This window comes from Suricata suricatta, chromosome 6 (assembly GCF_006229205.1).
Source record: "Suricata suricatta isolate VVHF042 chromosome 6, meerkat_22Aug2017_6uvM2_HiC, whole genome shotgun sequence".
In the NCBI taxonomy this organism is placed as follows: Eukaryota; Metazoa; Chordata; class Mammalia; order Carnivora; family Herpestidae; genus Suricata; species Suricata suricatta.
Window position 1 is genome coordinate 84722940 of NC_043705.1, and position 17048 is coordinate 84739987.

At 41.6% G+C, this 17048-nt stretch overlaps 1 protein-coding gene across 4 annotated transcripts in view; it reads right to left on the reverse strand.

Moving 5' to 3' along the window:
• ZNF346 (zinc finger protein 346) overlaps nt 1-17048 on the reverse strand; it is a 29413-nt gene that overhangs the window by 1964 nt on the left and 10401 nt on the right. For 2 of the 4 annotated variants that reach the window (XR_003910126.1, XM_029942781.1), the window contains exons 2-6: nt 15931-16034; nt 15294-15386; nt 13408-13552; nt 9228-9461; nt 2533-2626 (exon numbers count right to left, since the gene is read on the reverse strand). Coding sequence is in view for 3 of the 4 variants with exons in the window: in XM_029942781.1 (XP_029798641.1) it covers nt 2533-2626; nt 9228-9461; nt 13408-13552; nt 15294-15386; nt 15931-16034 (670 nt within the window). In the remaining variant the exon portion in view is untranslated. The remainder of the gene's footprint in view (nt 1-2532; nt 2627-9227; nt 9462-13407; nt 13553-15293; nt 15387-15930; nt 16035-17048) is intronic. The other 2 variants (XM_029942783.1, XM_029942784.1) reach the window with 2 other exon arrangements.

The window sequence follows — 17048 nt, forward strand, 5'->3', positions numbered from 1 at the left end:
CTTAACATTCCTAAGGGCAGGCCTAGAGATAGAAGCTATAGATAATCACTTATTGCTTAAGGCTAGTTACACCCTACCTGAAGGTCCTGAGTCCACTCTGTAATTGGTCAATACTCTACATGTTGTGATTGGGTCCTGCCAAAAGTAATGAACACTCCGGACAATGTGTATGGTTAAAGTTACTGCCAATGATGTTATGTGATAATGATAGGATCCCTGTACCTGCGTCACAATTTCCTGTAACTCCCCCTTCCCAAACCCCATAAAAACCCTGCTCAGCCCTTTTTTGGAGCTCTCAGCACAGATCCACTGCACTGGTGAAGTCTGTGAGCCTGAGTTTAAGCCCGGTGAGCTAAAGTCCGAATAAAAGCCCTTTGCTTTTGCATGTGTGACTTGGTCTCCCTGGTGGTCTCTGGTCTTTGGGATGATATTGCAATCTGGGCATAACAAAGCTTTTTAAAAGTGTGGTCGATTCAGGACAACAACCCACATCTCTCCACTACCAAACCATTTATTCTGCCTATAGGGCCCTATATGATCTAGATAGTACAGACTGATCATTTTCCCCCTCACACTGAATCGAAGTGGCTCTCCCATCGCTCTATCCCACTTTTGGGGTACTTAGTAATATTTTATATTGTCTTCTTTGTTTATGGATTTGTTTAGGATCTGCTTCTACCACTAGATGGGGATCTAAAAAATCAGGGAACAGCACTTTTCTTGGCTCCTACTGTAGCCCTAGTGCCCCAAATAGGACCTGGCACATAACAGGTGCTCAAAATATATTTGTTGAATAAATGAAAGCTTATCTCTAATAGTTCTCTTTTTGGTACCAGCACTTCACATACATTATCTCTCTCTAACTCTCAGGTCATCCCATAAAATGAGGATAATGAGTTCCATATGGAATGGCAGAGTAAAATAAATGTAGTTTGGAATCGGAAGGTTTGAATTCTGGGTCTAATTCCAAGTAACTAAGTGGCTCAGGCAAGACACTTAACCTACCTGACATTACTGTTTCCAGGGATCATAAAGGGGTGTGTGTGTCTTAATTCAGAGCTGCTACTGTGAATTAAATGAAATTAACTTAGGTATTCAACAAATTGTAACTATAATATTACAGAAGAGGAAGTGGAGGCTCAGAGAGGTTTACTGACTCACCCAAAGTCACATAGCTGAAAATGTAGAAAGAAAAACAGTAAACAACACTAGCATTTTCAAGACTGGGTAGCCCCAGGGTAGGGCTCTGGTTGCCTCCAGGTTGTATGCTGAAACTGCCACCAGTCAAGCTGCAAGGGAAGTGTGCTGAAATGGGAGTGAGCCCCAGGCTGTACTGTGCGGGCTTGTCTCAAGTCCATACCTAAAAGAAGCCTCAAAAGTCCTCAGATCTGCTGCAATGTGGAAGGGGAAACTTCAGTCAGATTGGAGAGGGCCAAGGACATTTTGACTAATACTCTTGTTTCCACCACCTTTAATTAATTCAGCTTTGTGAACAATGCAGAATCTACCATTAAAGTCAAAGAGATCAGTTTAGTAGACTTGGTTGCCTGAAACCCAATTTCCTCATCTGTAAAATAGGGATATTCTCATCTCAGAAAGTTGTGTTGTAGCACACTGTCCACACTGCACAGTTACCTTCTGAGAGGAAGCGACAGAGCCGCACAAACCCTCCCCTGATGGGGCCCTAGCTTCCTCATATCACATGGGGCCACAACCTCCTTGTTAGCAGGACGCCCTAGAGAAGCATGCTGTGAGCCAGACAAGCCTCAGTTTGAATTATGGGCTCTGTCTCATAATATCACCTGAAATGGTGGTTGCCTCTGTCTATAATAAAACCTTCTTCCTAGGGTTGTTGTGCAGATTACCTGAAAGAATTTGCTTGGCATATGCCCTGCAACAGAACAGGAGTTCAAAGAGTGTTAGTTATTTTCAAGGTTATCATGAACAGATGACTGTTTACCTCCTCCCGTCAAAATACTTATCAGAATTTGTAATTATTTGTTGTTTACTTGTTTATTGTTGTCTCCTCTCATCAGAATGTAAGGTCACAAGAGCAGGGACTGGATCTGTCTTGGCCACCACCCAGAGGGTGTTCAATAAATAACTGATCAATGAATGATGAACCTGGCCATATTTAGTAATAACCTGTAGAGGGACATTTTGCCATAGAATTGATGGCAGTTAACGACTAGATTCTTAGGCCAGTGATGGGCTTGCAGGGAGGGGAGTTCCCCTAGTCAGACTGCTACAGGGCAGGAAATCTAAGTCTAAGTACTTTTAGGAAGACCACCAAGGAGAGTGTCTATGTTTCTCTACTAAAACCTTCAGTGGCAGGTCCAAAGGCTCTGGAGAAGCTGATGGGAAGAAAAATTTACAGAGGAGATACTTCTTTCTGTTAACTGATTGATCTTCTATTGACTAAGAAAAGGCTGCCAGGATTCCATTTTAGCAAAGTAGCACCTAGTTTTATTTTGATTTAGAAGCCCTGAGTTCTTGTTGCAGACCCTTGAATTTCAAAGGATGATTACTCACTGGTTCTTGTGTTTGAAGCCGCTGACATGAGCTTGATATTGTTCTATGGAGTTCAGCACTATCTTACACGTCTTGCAGGGGTAACCCTTCCCAGCTGAAACACACATAAAAGTCAAGATGCTTAGTTGTCCAGGAACAACGGACCTGGGGACTGCTGCTTTTGACAATAAATGCCCTTCTGAGGATGGATGGTGGGGTAAGATTAGGTGGTTGGCCCTGATGAGAATCCTAGAGGCCTCAATGCTCAAGGGGGGCACTGGCTCTGTGCCTATGTGCTTCCTAGGGTTGGGAACCTCCTCATTCCCCTCTGAATCCCAAATCCCAGCATCGAACCTGGTCCAGAGTAGCTGTCTGTTGGCTGACAGAAAAGATTGACAGAACAAAGAGGTGACATTTGGTGTAACTGTCTTTTCTACCTTCACTAAGTGGCCTCATTAAGGATGCTCTTCACTGAGAGATCTCTGGGAAAATGCCACTCTCCTCCGGCTTGCAATAACAGTAATTAATGAGAATGCTTGCGATGAAATTAATCTAGTCTTTCTACCTTGGGGCTCACAGACACCCTGTCTTACTACCAGGGCTAATCCAATGACAAAGTAGCCTTTGTCCACATGGCCAACATACGGAGCTGGACTCCTGGCTCTCCCTTCATGTGATCTTGACTAAATCCCTTCCCCTTTCTGATCCTTAGCTTCTCTTGACTGTAAGCCAATTATACCATAACTTAGAACCATAAGACTTATAATAAAAAGCAGTATCATTAACTAAGTACCTGATATAGGCCATGCATGCTATATTATTTTGCTTGGCCCCCATAATGATCCCGGGGAAAATCATTATCATGATTTTATAGAGAAAAATAAGGCAAAGGCACAGGTATAAGAACACAGAGTTAGTAAATGGCAAGCTCAGGCCTGGCTGACACAAAGGCTGTACTTATTCTAGCATGACAGATGTCAGCTGTACAAGAAAGGCAGCTGTACACATGACTTCAAGAGCCCTCTGGTTCTGACAATTTTCCAATCATCTGCCATCCTAAGTTTCACAGCTCTGGAATGAGATCACCTAGGCTCAAATCCCAGCTGTATCATTTCTTACCTGTAGGACCACAGGCCAGTTACTTAACCTCTCTGAGATTTGGTTTCCTCATTTGTAAAAGTGGGGCTTCTCTGAGACTCAGGTTCCTTACCTATAAAATGAGGTTAATATTAGTATCAAACTCATAGGGCTATTGTGATTATTTAAATAAAACATTTGACACATAGTAAGTGCTCAACAAATGTGAGCTCTTTTACTAGTATTATTTCACTCTTATGGGCTCTGTGCATCAGTCTGGAAAGAGGCAGAAAATATCTTTTCACCAGCCTTCTATGGCAGCTGCAGCACTGAGAACACCAATGATCTCCTCTACTTCAATTAGCTAGCCAATGTTCCCAGTTGATTTGTTCCCTTTGTATCTGCAGGTATTTCCTGGAAGACACAACCCCTTTGAAGCATTTAAGGAAGAAATGATTGCAATCAGAATTCAGGTCCATTTTGGGCATTTGTAGCCAGATTTCGCAGAAGGGTTAATCTCAGACCCTCAGCTCTTCTCTCTAAGCTCTCCAGGGGTCTCATTCTTTCTGCTACCACCTAAAATATATGAAGCTACTAATATTTAACAGTTACTGACCTGCCCAAATGGCAAGATCTCTAACCCAGACCTCCCATTTGAGGTCTAGACCTATATATTGAGTTGCCTACTTGGATATCTCATGGGCATCTTAACCTCCAGCTGACAAAACCTGGCTATCCACCTAATTGCTTGAGACTAAATCTGGTTATCACCTTTAACTATTACCTTTCCTTCACCTCCCACATGTTTTTCTGGTAAAGATTTTATTTTTCTGTAATCTTTACACTCAATGCAGGGCTGGAACTCGCAACCCGGAGATCAAGAACTGCACACTCCACAGACTGACACAGCCAGATCCCCCTCACCTCACCATTTGATGGCCAAATCCAGACAATTCTTTTTTTTTTTTTAAGTTCATTTATTTATTTTGAGTGAGAGAGGGAGAATGCAAGTAGAGGTGCAGAGAGAGAGACGAATAGAGAATCCCAAGCAGGTTCCACATTGACAGCATGAAGCTGGATGCAGAGCTCGATCTCAAACTGTGACATATGACCCAAGTTGAAATCAAGAGTTGGATGCGTAACTGAGCCACCCAGGTGCCCCTAAATCCTGACAATTCTACTTCCTATATAGCTCTTGAATCCATCTACTTCTATGTCCTCCACTGCTACCTTACTTAATCTAAGCTCCCATCTTCTCTAGTATGAATTACTACCATACTCTCATCGCTGGGGTCTCCTTACTCATCTTCCTCACTATTTCAAACCGTTCTCCACTTTGTAAGCAGAGTGATCTAACAATGCTTAAATTGTCATTGGCTTCCCAATGCTTTTCAGTTAAAGGTCCAAATCCTTAACATGATAACACCATGATTGGATGCTTGGTCATCTCCCCAGGATTGTTTTCCCCAACATTATCCTTCCTCCTTGCACTCTGGGAAACCTTTGTTGATCCCTGCTCCCCGATTTAAGTTATCCCATTTGTTTCCGTTCCTTTTTCTAAAAAAAGATTGTATTTTTAAGTAATCTCTACACCTAATGTGGGGCCTGAACTTACAACCCTGAGATCAAGACCTGTGTGCTCTGCCAACTGAGCCAGCCATGTGCCCCATTTGTTTCCTTTTCTAAAGCTTGTCACACTTGTAGTTATTTGTTCAATGCCTGTCTTTTCTACTAAACTCAAAGCTTCATGAACCATGGACAGCACCTGTCTTGTTTACTATCATATATATAATGTCTGACAAATACTAGGTAAGAATTTAGCAAATATTTCTTGACTATATGTAACTTTTTGTTTTTTGAGAGAGAGAGAGAGAGAGAGAGAGAGAGAGCGAGTGAGCGAGGCGAGCAGAGGGAAAGGTGGAGAGGGAGAGAGGGAGAAACTTTTTTTTTTTTTTTTTTTGAGAAAGGGAGAATCTTAAGCAGGCTCCATGCTCCAACACAGGGCTCGATCCCATGACCTTGGGATCATGACCTCAGCTGAAATCAAGAGTTGGACGCTCAACCGACTAAGCTACCCAGGGACTCTGACTATATATGAACTTAACAAGACCTGAAAACCTATCCTATGCATCGTGGTTGAAGAGACTGGGGGATCAGCATGGGGCAGAGAAGGCTGACCTGTTCTATGTAGAAGGCAAGGCCCTAAGGAGGGAGAGAAAGTGATGGGGTAAAGCAGAGGAGGATTCTAGTAACCTGGGGGTAAGTGTTGAATGCTCTGACAGTTGGAAGGATCTGGCTGCCTGAATGATATGCAGGCTTTAGTTTTTGCATTCTTGGATAAATGAGAGAAATGTGAGCCAGGAATATAAAGCAAACTTCAAGTCTTTGATCTGCTTGGTAGATGCTGCATCTTCTCCATGGGGGAGATATCTGGACATTCTGGGTCATCTCACATTTGACCCATACTTGTCATGAGACACTTTGCCAGGAGCCCCATGTAAACTATTCACTGGACCCCACACAGAATTTGACCTGGATTTCAATACTGGTTTAGCTAGTGCCTAGTGTGGGACTCAGGACAAATCACCTCATCTTTCTGATCCTAATGACCTCATTTGTAAAATGGGGACAATCAAACTTGCACAGCAAAGCTGTTGTGAAGATTAAATCAGGCAATTACATGGGAGGGTACCTAGCTTAAGGACTGTAGCAGCCACAGGTAAGTATAGGATGACTGACTGACTGACTGAATGAACAAGCTTCAACAGTGGCCAGCAGGGAAAAGTCAAGCTGCTAACAAACCTTTGCTGAATCCCTGTCTGCTGAAGTCACTGCCTGAATATCCTGGATCAACATCCCACCTCTGTGGGTAAGAAAGGGGTCAGAATGAGTTCAGTGCCTCTGCTGATATCCTGTAGTTGGAAAGCTTCCTGCCAAGTACACTCAGAGTTGGAGGCATGAGGAAGAAGTGTAAGTTTTGGAGCCAGAGCTAGAGACACATATTGATGTTCTCACTTTTCAACATCAGGTCCGATCAGCTATATGACCTTGAGCAAGTCACTCTGAGTCTCAACTTCTTTATCTGTGAAATGTGAAAATCATACCTATTTTTAGGAATGCTGGGGGAATTAAACTATAATGTATATATTAATATCAATGTGATGCTCCTGCCTCCTGCCTTCGTTTTCATGAAAAGTTTTGGCTGATCTGTAAAGCAGTCAGATGCTGTAAGCAAGAAAAAAGGATCTAGGATACAGTTCTAGGATTAATTATGGTAATCAGCCTCAGACAAATGGAGGAATAGATATAGGAAGGAGACTTTGGCTTGAGATAAAAGAATACAATGGGGGTGTGTGTGCCTGGGTGGCTCAGTCAGTTAAGCATCTGACTTCTGCTCAGGTCATGATCTCATGGTTTATGGGTTTAAGCCCTGCATCAGGCTCCATGCTGACAGTGCAGAGCCTGCTTGGGATTCTCTCTCTCTCTCTCTCTCTCTCTCTGCCCCTTCCCCACTCACACTTTCTCTCTCTCTCAAAATAAATAAACTTAAAAAAAAAAAAGAACAGGTACAAGTTAAGACAAACAGCCTAAAACATGGCAACACCAAACGTTAAAAAAATTTTTTAAAAAGTGGGGGGTCTGGTGGCTCAGTTGGTGAAGCTTTGGACTTCAGCTCAGGTCATGCTCTCGCAGTTGGTGGGTTTGAGCCCCAAATTGGGCTCTGTGGTGACAGCTTGGAGCCTAGAGTCTGCTTCAGATTCTGTGTTTCCCTCTCTCTCTGCTCCTCACCCACTCATGCAAAAATAAACAAACACTAAAAAAAAAAAAATTAAAACATGGCAGTGCCTGAGTCCTGGTAGTGGACAAGAGAGAATGAGGATATGATCAGAGCAGAGCCAAATAAAGGACAGCCAGGAGCTGGAGCAAAGAAGGGTCAGCTGTGAAAGAACCCTGGATCGTGCCGGCTGGATGCTGTATTGTTCCTATCAGTCTCAGGCCAAAATAGGAGGGTGTCACAGAAGAAATGTTCTGAGGAGCTTGGTTTGAAGTTTCCAGATTCTTCAGCATATGGGGCTGATCCTGTATAAGGGGAAGGCACTGCCTGTATGTGGGAACACTAAGTACTCCATTTTGCAGAGGTTTATAAAGCAGGGTCCTTCAGTGGCATTGGAGCACTCCTTGGCACCCGACTAAAGGGGCCTCCCTTTGTTTCATAGCCACTATTTCGCGCCCATTTCATTAGTGTCAGTGTTGTTCAAGGACAACCTGTGTTGTAAGGCTGCTTTTCTCCCCTTGCTGTATGTGGTCTGGAACATCTACAGCATCTGGTGTTCACCTTTCCAGGACTGTGGCAAGAGCACAGATGATGCCGAGCAGCAGGTTCCCTGAAGCCAAGTTGTGTATACGTGGATGCCATGGGGGCCTCAAGTGTTGACTGTCTGAGCTGCAGCTCTACGGCCTGAGTGGAAACCCTGAGGACTCATACGAATGCTCATGTAGGCTCCACGAGACAGGCACTGTGTCAGTCTTGGTCACTACTGTACCCCAAAGAGGGTACACAGTAGGTGTTCAATAAATATTCATTGACTGAATGAAAGAGAAAATAATAACCCCCCTCCCCCCATTCTTATTATAAGCCCTGAGTAGTTAATATGATGGGAAGGGATCCTAACTCTTCATGAATGCTTACTCCTGTGATGCTGACTGGCATCTAGAACTCCGGGAAAAAGCTAATGTTCTCTGAGTCAGAGTTGTGTCCTTCACCACACTATCCCAGGGATATAGGCAGGCCTCAACCGCTGAGAAGTGAGGGGCACTGAGGACACTCTAATATCTGGCAGAGGCTGCTGAGAGCCTTCACACAAGGAATGTGGATGACAGGGAGCTTAAATCAGAGGTTGCAAACTGGTAGCCTTTGGCCCAAATCTGGCTTGCAGACAGATTTGACTCATACAGGGTTTAACATTTTTTAAGTTTAGTAGCACATTTAAAACTGCGGGGAATTTTTTTTAAGATTTTATTTTTAAGTAATCTCTATATCCAACATGGGGTTTGAACTCATAGGCCTGAGACCAAGAGTTGCATACTCGACTGAGCCAGCAAGGCACCCCTAAAAATTAGGGGAATTCTTTTTTTCTTTCAAAAAATTTAAATGTTTACTTATTTTTTGAGAGAGAGAGACAGAGTGTGAGCAGAGAAGGGCCAGAGAGAGAGAGAATCTGAAGCAGGCTCTAGGCTCTGAGCTGTTAGCACAGAGCCCAATGTGGGGCTTGAACTCAGGAACCGTGAGATCATGACCTGAGCCAAAGTCAGACACTTAACCGACTGAGCCATTCAGGTGCCCCAAAAATGAGGGGAACTCTTAAACAAATTGGACTTTCTAGATTCTTTTGAAAAATTGAACGATATAGTAATAACTAACTGGAGCTGGCTAGGAGAGGCATGCACTCTTCAGCTGGTCATATTCCCTCTTTCTTGGCTCTTTTACTTACTTTTATTTCCTATCTGGTTTCTGCAGGCATTTGAGTTTGCAATGCCTACATCAGGAGATGTAAGGAGGAAAAGACAGCCTTGGTAGTCTGGAGGACTCTGGCGGTCAAGCCCTGATCCAGCTCTCAGTGTGAGCTGGGCCCTCTTACCTGATGAGTCAGTGACAGCAGGGTCGGCCAGCCGCCCATAGTGCGCCATGAGTTTGAGCTTGGTTTCCTGTTTTCTGTGTTTCTTGCCCACATAATGTTGTTGAGCCATGACAGGGTCGTTGAAAGTCGCATGGCAGAGGCTGCAGAACTTGTCTGGGTCTATCATTTCTCTATTCTGGTGCAAGGCTAAGGTGGAGGCCACAAGGAAAGGGTTTGTAAGGCGTTTCGACAGAGCTGCGGTGAGAGAGTTCAAACAGAGACAATGAAAAAAGACCCAGAATGGAAAGAAATGCTGGGTCACTAGTCACACTTGCAGACGTAGCACTGTCTGTGTGAATCACATAGTGAAAGCCTTCTCTAATTGGGAAAACTGGTAAGATTTGGGGGAGCGCAAAGACCAGCTATTTTGGTCAGCAGCTTTTACTACTTTAGGCACAGGAATCCTGGTTTCCTCATATTCTGAGGAGAATCTGCATTTCTGCTATCAAGTTGGCAAATTACGACAGTCTAGCAGTGTACGTGTTTGAAGTTCTTTTATCCCTCAAAATTCCCCAGAACTTCACAACAAGTGGGACAAAAACTTGGTGTTTTATTCCCATCCTCAAAGTACCCTAGTTACAGAGCTGGGAGCCAATGCACAGATGTAGCTATTTGAGGGCCTGAGGACTGCAAGGGTCCTTCAAAAAAGGTAACTGTACCAGGGAGGCCTTCTGGGTTACACTGTCTTTTAGGCTGAGTAGCAGAGAGAGAGGATGACACTGACATTTAGTTGCATGCTTTGTACATATATTTCCTCCTTTGGTCCTCAGAACTACCCCATGAGATAAATATTTTTGCCATATTATAGAGAAAAACCAAGGCTCAGATGCGTAACGTGACTTGTCTGAGATCACCCTGCTAGTGAGTGAACCCATCTGTGTGACCCTCAATACTATGCCCTCTTTGCTATGCCAGGCTGCCAGAGCGTGGCAGGGAAACCTGAGGGCTATAGTTCATGCTTTCACCTTCAGGAAACATCCCTGGGTCTGGTCAATGAACTCAGGTAATCAGAATCAGTTATGAGTCTCCTGTGGGTCAACAAATGTCCTGATACTCATGGCAGGCCATACAGCTGCTTTATAAAGCAGATGCCAAGACTAATGAGTCCATGTGGCTAGAATGGTGTCGATCCAGTAAACACTGCTTTAAAAGTGTGGCCTAGAACTCCCACCAATGGTGGAAGAGAAGTGGGGCTCAGCAGCACTCCTACAGATGGCTCAGATGCTTGTTCATCTGTGGACCTCTTCAGCGAGGGAAATTTTGAGATTTCTGAGCAAGGCAGAGAAACATGCTGGCTTCCCCCACAATGCTTTTCCAGAACAAGAATCTCAATTTCCCTGACCACTGACTTTCCCTGGCCATTGTTTCAGCAAGTTACTTGAAAAGTAATGCGCATGTTGTACAATATTTGATAATATGAGAAAACATTCAATATGTGGTGTTACATTAAAAAGAAAGCAGGTTATATAGCAATCTGTTTCTTATGTTCTCAATTTTGTAAAACAAAACAAAAAAATACTGGTGATGCATGGAAAAAAAGACCAAACGCATACAGTAAAAGAGTGCTTTTCAGTATTATCTCACTTTTCTACAACAAATGTAGATTTTTGACATCAGAAAAGAGATAATAATGGTCGCTAAGACCATTTTTTATGACCATGATAATAAAAGGCCATTCTTTAAAAGATACTGAAGCATCAGAGGTGAATGGTTAAGTTGGAGGAACTACTTCATGGACATCCAAACAATAACTATGAACGTCTTCTCTCAGGAAATAGCTTGAAATATTGTAAGAGTATTCTACAGGGATGCTGCTGTACTGTTATTTATAAATACCAAAATGGGGAGGGGGAAAATGTTCAACATTAGAGGAATGGTTTTGTGATGGGATATTATAAAGTCATTAAAATGTTTATGAAAATGTTTTTAATAACATGGGGAAATACACGTGTTGTATTAAACAGAAAGAGTATAAAATAAAATTATATACAATATGATCTTATCATTGTTAAAAGATTTGCACAATTATATGTGGATACTAATATTTTGAAATATCACCAATATATTAACAGTGTTTCTCTGTGGTAGGATTTGGGGGATATCTTACTTTCTTCTTTGTACTTTTTGGCATTGTTTCAACTAGAATTATTCATAATGAGTATGCATTATTTTTATAAATATGATAAGGTTATTTAATGTAGTCTATGTTTATATGCACATACATATGGATTTAATCTGTACATACATAAAACTATACACACAGATACACACACATACACATAGCAAAAGATTATAGGAGAAACAATACTCCAAAATATTAACAGTGGTTATCTCTGAATGGCAAAATTAAGGGTACTTTTTCTTTCCGTATATCTATATTTTCCACATTTTCTACAACATACTTCTATTACTTTCACATTAAAAAAATGCTTAATTTCATAAATATAGTTATAAACTCATGTGAAAACATGGAAATGTGCTTAAACTACAAAATTCAATGAAAAGTAAAAGCAGGATACCAACTGTACATGCATTATGATTACAACCATATACAAACGTATCTGTATGTGGCAAAGGCTGAAAATAAATATGGAAAATAACCTCTTAAGTATGGAATCTTTGGGACCTGGCATATTCCTGGGAAATTTCCCATTTATGGAAAGGATCAATCCATATAAAGACAAATAGCCTTATCGAGTTCTGTTCTTAAGCTATTTTCCCTTGGCCTAATGTTTTAATCTTTTTGGTACCATGAATGGTACCAACACTGACTTTATTATTTTATTTATCTTTTTTTAGTAATTTCTACATACAACATGGGGCTCAAGCTCATGACCCCAAGATTAAGAGTCGTATGTTCCACTAACTGAGCCAGTCAGGCACCCCTCAACACCGACTTTAAACAAAAGCAATTAGTACTAGTATAACTTAATGATGAACAAACCAAAAGCAAGGCCAATGATATGCACCAGGTGGTGGATGCCTGACCAAATACTTCATTTTATAAAGGGATTCCACTGTAGGCTATCTTGATGATGGTGATAATACTAATGATAGCAGCTGTCATTTACTGAGCATCTATTATGGCCTAGGTTCCTTATATACATTTCATCCTCACAAAGATAGTATTATTAACATCTTATAGGAGAGGAAACTCAGGCACAAAACAGTTAAGTCATATAGATAGTAAACAGCAGCAGGATTTAAACCTGCGTGTCTGTGGCTTCAAAGTCCATATTCTGTTGTTTCATAGCATGAATAACTAGATTTGGGTGTGTTAAGAGGGTATATTTATGAGTAATTTTTCACCTTAGCTCCAAAGTCTTCCAAAACATTGTTGTCTTGTTTTCATAATACAGTACTATAAAAAAGAATTATTATAAACAGTAAAGTCAGTCTACTTCTTGGTCCAAGATAAAGAAGCAAAAATTAAAAAGAAAAAAATGACATAAAAATCAAAGAACTTTCACTCTTGACTTACTTAGCGGAGGTTAAAAATCCCAGAAAGTCAGGAGTTAATGAGATGAAAGTGAGGGCTGAGCACCAGTAGTGACAAGATAAAGGGGACTATTTTAGAAGTCACCACACTGGGAATGAATTCAAGGAAGTTGCAAACACAGCTTGCTGGGCAGTAGTGGCAGCACTGAAGTATTCAGCTTTGAAAAGCAAGTCCCTGTCTTGAGGAGAACAGGCAGCTTTGAGGATTAAAGTGAACAGGGCATAACCTCAGCACACGAAAAAGACGAGGATTTGGCTTTCAATTTGGAACACACAGTAATAATGGCAGGTGGAAGCTGGGAGGGAAACATCTAAGTGTGAGAGGTAGAGGTAGAATGCTCTCATGGTATGCATGGCCTAGAGAACTTTGACACTCTCGATTTTAAGTATTTGACAGGACAAAAGCTCAGGGCTAAGGCATTTCTACAGAGAAAAACTGATGTTTTTCTTCCCAAAGAAAGGGAAAGTTAGGTGAACACAACTGCATTTCAATCCAGGTGGGTCTACTTTAGTATATTTAAGCACTCTCAAAAGCAGTTCGACCTGTCCAAGTCTGTGGACCTAGTGAGCATTCTGGGCATTGGCATTGGTGCCCTGAGGATGGGAGGGGTACCGATATAGCACTACTCAGGAAAACCAGTACCTTCCACCTTAGTGGATTGCTGCTTCAGCTTTAAGTTCTTTGCGTGGGTCTTCCCCAGGTAGTGCGACTGGGCCACGACAGGGGAGGAAAAGGTCATGTTACAGATGGGGCAGCACTGGTTCTTGTCTTTGCTTCTGCTGCTCTTCTGGTTGGGAGAAAGAACACAGGTCTGATCACGCCACTGCTCAGGCAGAAAATCTTCCATGGTTCCCCACTGCCCACAGAAGAACGGGCATTCAAGGCCCCCTTCACACTCTAACCCCAACCTACCTTTCTGGATTCTTCAGCTACTTCATTTTAGGCTCTACTCACCATTCCTCACTTTATTCCCTGTTACTTCCTTGCTTTGCTTGGGTCATTCCTGCTTCCTTTTTTTCCTGCCTGGCATATATCTGCTTAGCCTTCAAGGCCCATGTATATGTCATTTCTTCTGAGAGACTTTAACTAAAGAAAATCATTCAGTACACAATTATTGAGCTTCTTTGTGTGAGTATTAAGAAAATAATTAATCTTGTTCCTTCTCTGCATGCCCAGAGTACATTAAACAGATCTCTCTCATAGCACGTGTCACCCAAACCCACAGCATAATAGTTTAGGAGACTTTTCTGTGAACCAAAGTGCAGTGTTCTCATCTTTGTTTCCTATCCCTAGTACCTTGCTGGAGTCTGGCACACGGCAGATACTCAGGATTTGTTGAACAAGCAGATATTTGGATTGTATTTGTTGATTGCGATTACACCAGAAGACAATGTATTTCAAGTCTATGTTAAGAGCTCCTAGCCTTTCTCTGAGGTCTGATCTCTGAATAAAGTATTCATTCTACGAGCTTTTTCAATCTTGGCACTGTTGACATTTTGGAGTAGGTAATTCTTTGTTGAAGAGGAAGAAGAATGTCAGTCACTTCATTTGAACTCCTGGGCCACCCTGAGAGTTAAAGGAATCAAGATACAAACGAGTTGAAGTGACTTGTCTAGGGTCCCAGAGTTGATCTTGTCTTTCTAAATTCTAAATCATAAGCAGAAAGGCAACTAGGGGATGGGTCCAGTGAATTTGGAGAAGGATAAGCAAGGCCTTTCCAAGCCTGTGAACACTGTAATAGGAGGCAATCTGTAAATTTTCATTCATTGAGCATCCACAAAGAATTGTAATTTTACTTCACAATACCTTTAAAAGTTAGGAATTATTATCTCCATTTTATGGATAAAGTACAGAGAGGTTAAGTGATCTGCCCAAAGTCAAAGTCACCACACCGGTAATCGCAGAGCTAGTACAGGGCCCTAGTCTGCTACTTCTCACCCCATGATATTTGAACAACCTCCCATGAAACAAAAATAATGGTACCCCTGAGGGATTACGATAGTTTCAGCATAATTCTCACAATATTTCTAAGCCAAAAAGCAAATGCATTTACACCTCAATCAGAACAGGCATTTGAAAGGTGTTTCTTCCACTTGTTTATTCAAAACATTCAAGTGCTGAACTCAGCTTTTTACCTCCCTTTCTGGAAAGCAAGCAGCCTGGCTTCCTTCCACTTCTTCTCCTTGAGCAGTAAATGAGCAGTTTCTATCCCACTCTAATAAACCACTGGGTGGTAGTGCATAACAATGGCTCCATATACTGAGGAGCTACTAATGTGTTTGGTGCTTTTGATAAATTTTCCCTCATTTTAGTTTGGAAAAATCCTAAAATGTTGATATTAACATCCTCATTTTTATGGAGGAAGAAATCAAGGCTCAGAGAAGTAACAAGACTTGTCCAAGTCACACAACATGGCTAGGATTTGAAGCCAATTCAGTCTGACTCAAAGCCCACATTCTTTCCACCACACCAACTTGCCTGCTGGCTTCATCAGGAAGCGAGCGGTCTCAACATGGCAGCTGGATTACCTGATCTGAGTCTAGCTTCTTCGTTTCCCCCTTTAATGTCTCCATTCCATGGATTGCTAGGTATCTCTTCACTTTGTTGGCATGTTTTTTGCTCTGCAAGAACCCAGGAAAAAGATCAAAGATAGCCAAATGCCATTTCATATCTAATAAGGCACTCAAAAAAACCCTATATTTTCATTTGATTCATCCTCACAAAAATTTTGAGGAGGGGCTGGAGGAAAGAAACCTAGTTTATGGAGTTCCTACTCTGTTTAAGGCACTTTAAATGCTATCAATTATAGTCTTCACAGCAATCTATGAGAAAATTATCATCATCTCTACTGTACTGATAAGGAAACTAAAGGTGAAGATGGTGAGGTTTCTTGCCCAAGATGAGCAGCAGAGCTGTGATTCTAACTCAGGTCTATTTAAAGCCAAGGTGCATACTTTCTACTATATCAAGTTGAGAAGGAAGATGTAAGTAGAATGATCCTGATTTGGATGGGAGAAGTCAACCTTCAAGTCACAGTCAACATGCATGAAGGTGATGTCTGGGTGGTTGAGAAGGAAGTGAGGGCTTGGCACAGAGTTGTGGAAAGTAGTTTTTCTTTTTTTGGGGGTGGGAGGCAATAAAGCATTTAAAGGTACAGTGGCATACCTGGTAGTGTGCCAGCTTCTGGGACTCAGAAATGAGCAAGGCGCAGCAAACCTTACACTGAGTATTGGTAAACAGACACTGGTTCTTCTGAATCATGTGTTCCACTACAAAGAGGAAAATAAAAAAATCTTTAAGTTAAAAACCTGGTTCAACAGTGCTCTCTTTGAACCCTGTCTCAAACACAGGCACTGGGCAATGGAATGCCATAGCATTATATCTCAGCAAAGCTTTGTCACTCCTCCCCTGTTTTCATGAGGGGTGCTATGTTCTCATATCACTTATATAATTACTTACTTTACAGTTTTGTAAGGCAATTGTCTTTACTAAGTAAATTTTTTTTGAAATATAAGTGACATATGACATTATATTAGTTTCAGGTGTACATATAATGATTTGATATTTGTATATATTACAAAATGGTCACCATGCTAGATCTAGTTAACATCTATCTAGTCTCCACACATAGCTACAAATCCTTTTCTTGTGATGAGAACTTTTCAGATTTACTCTCTTAGCAACTTTTAAATATACAATGCAGTATAATTATTAACTATAATCACCATGCTATAAATTCTTTTAAGAGAGAATCTTTAAGGGCGCCTGGGTGGATCAGTTGGCTAAGCGTATGACTCTTGATAATGGCTCAGGTCATGATCTCATGGCTGTGGGATGGAGCTCTGTGTCAGGGCTCAGAATGGAGCCTGCTTGAGATTCTCTCTCCTTCTCTCTGTGCCTCCCCAGCTGTTTTTTCCCTTCTTTCAAAGAAAGGAATCTTTAGATCATAAACTTAAAATAGATACCAATAAAAATGAAATAATTCCAGCCAGACACTGGTGACAGAGGCTTGGAGCTCTCCCTGAAAAGAGTAAGAGAGCAGCAACTATGAAGACAGGTGTTAAGACATGGCAGCACCTGAGACTTTTTCCCAGATAGAAAGATTGAAGGACTTGAAAAGGGAATCCTTTTTTCATTCTTTTTTAAAAAACTGTAATAATAAATTCTCTTTTTATTATTTGTGAACATTTTGTGTGGAATTAAAAATAAAGCCACTCCCAAATTTATTCCACTCGAAGATCAACAGCATTTTCTGATATTAACCAACTGAGCCACCCCGGTGT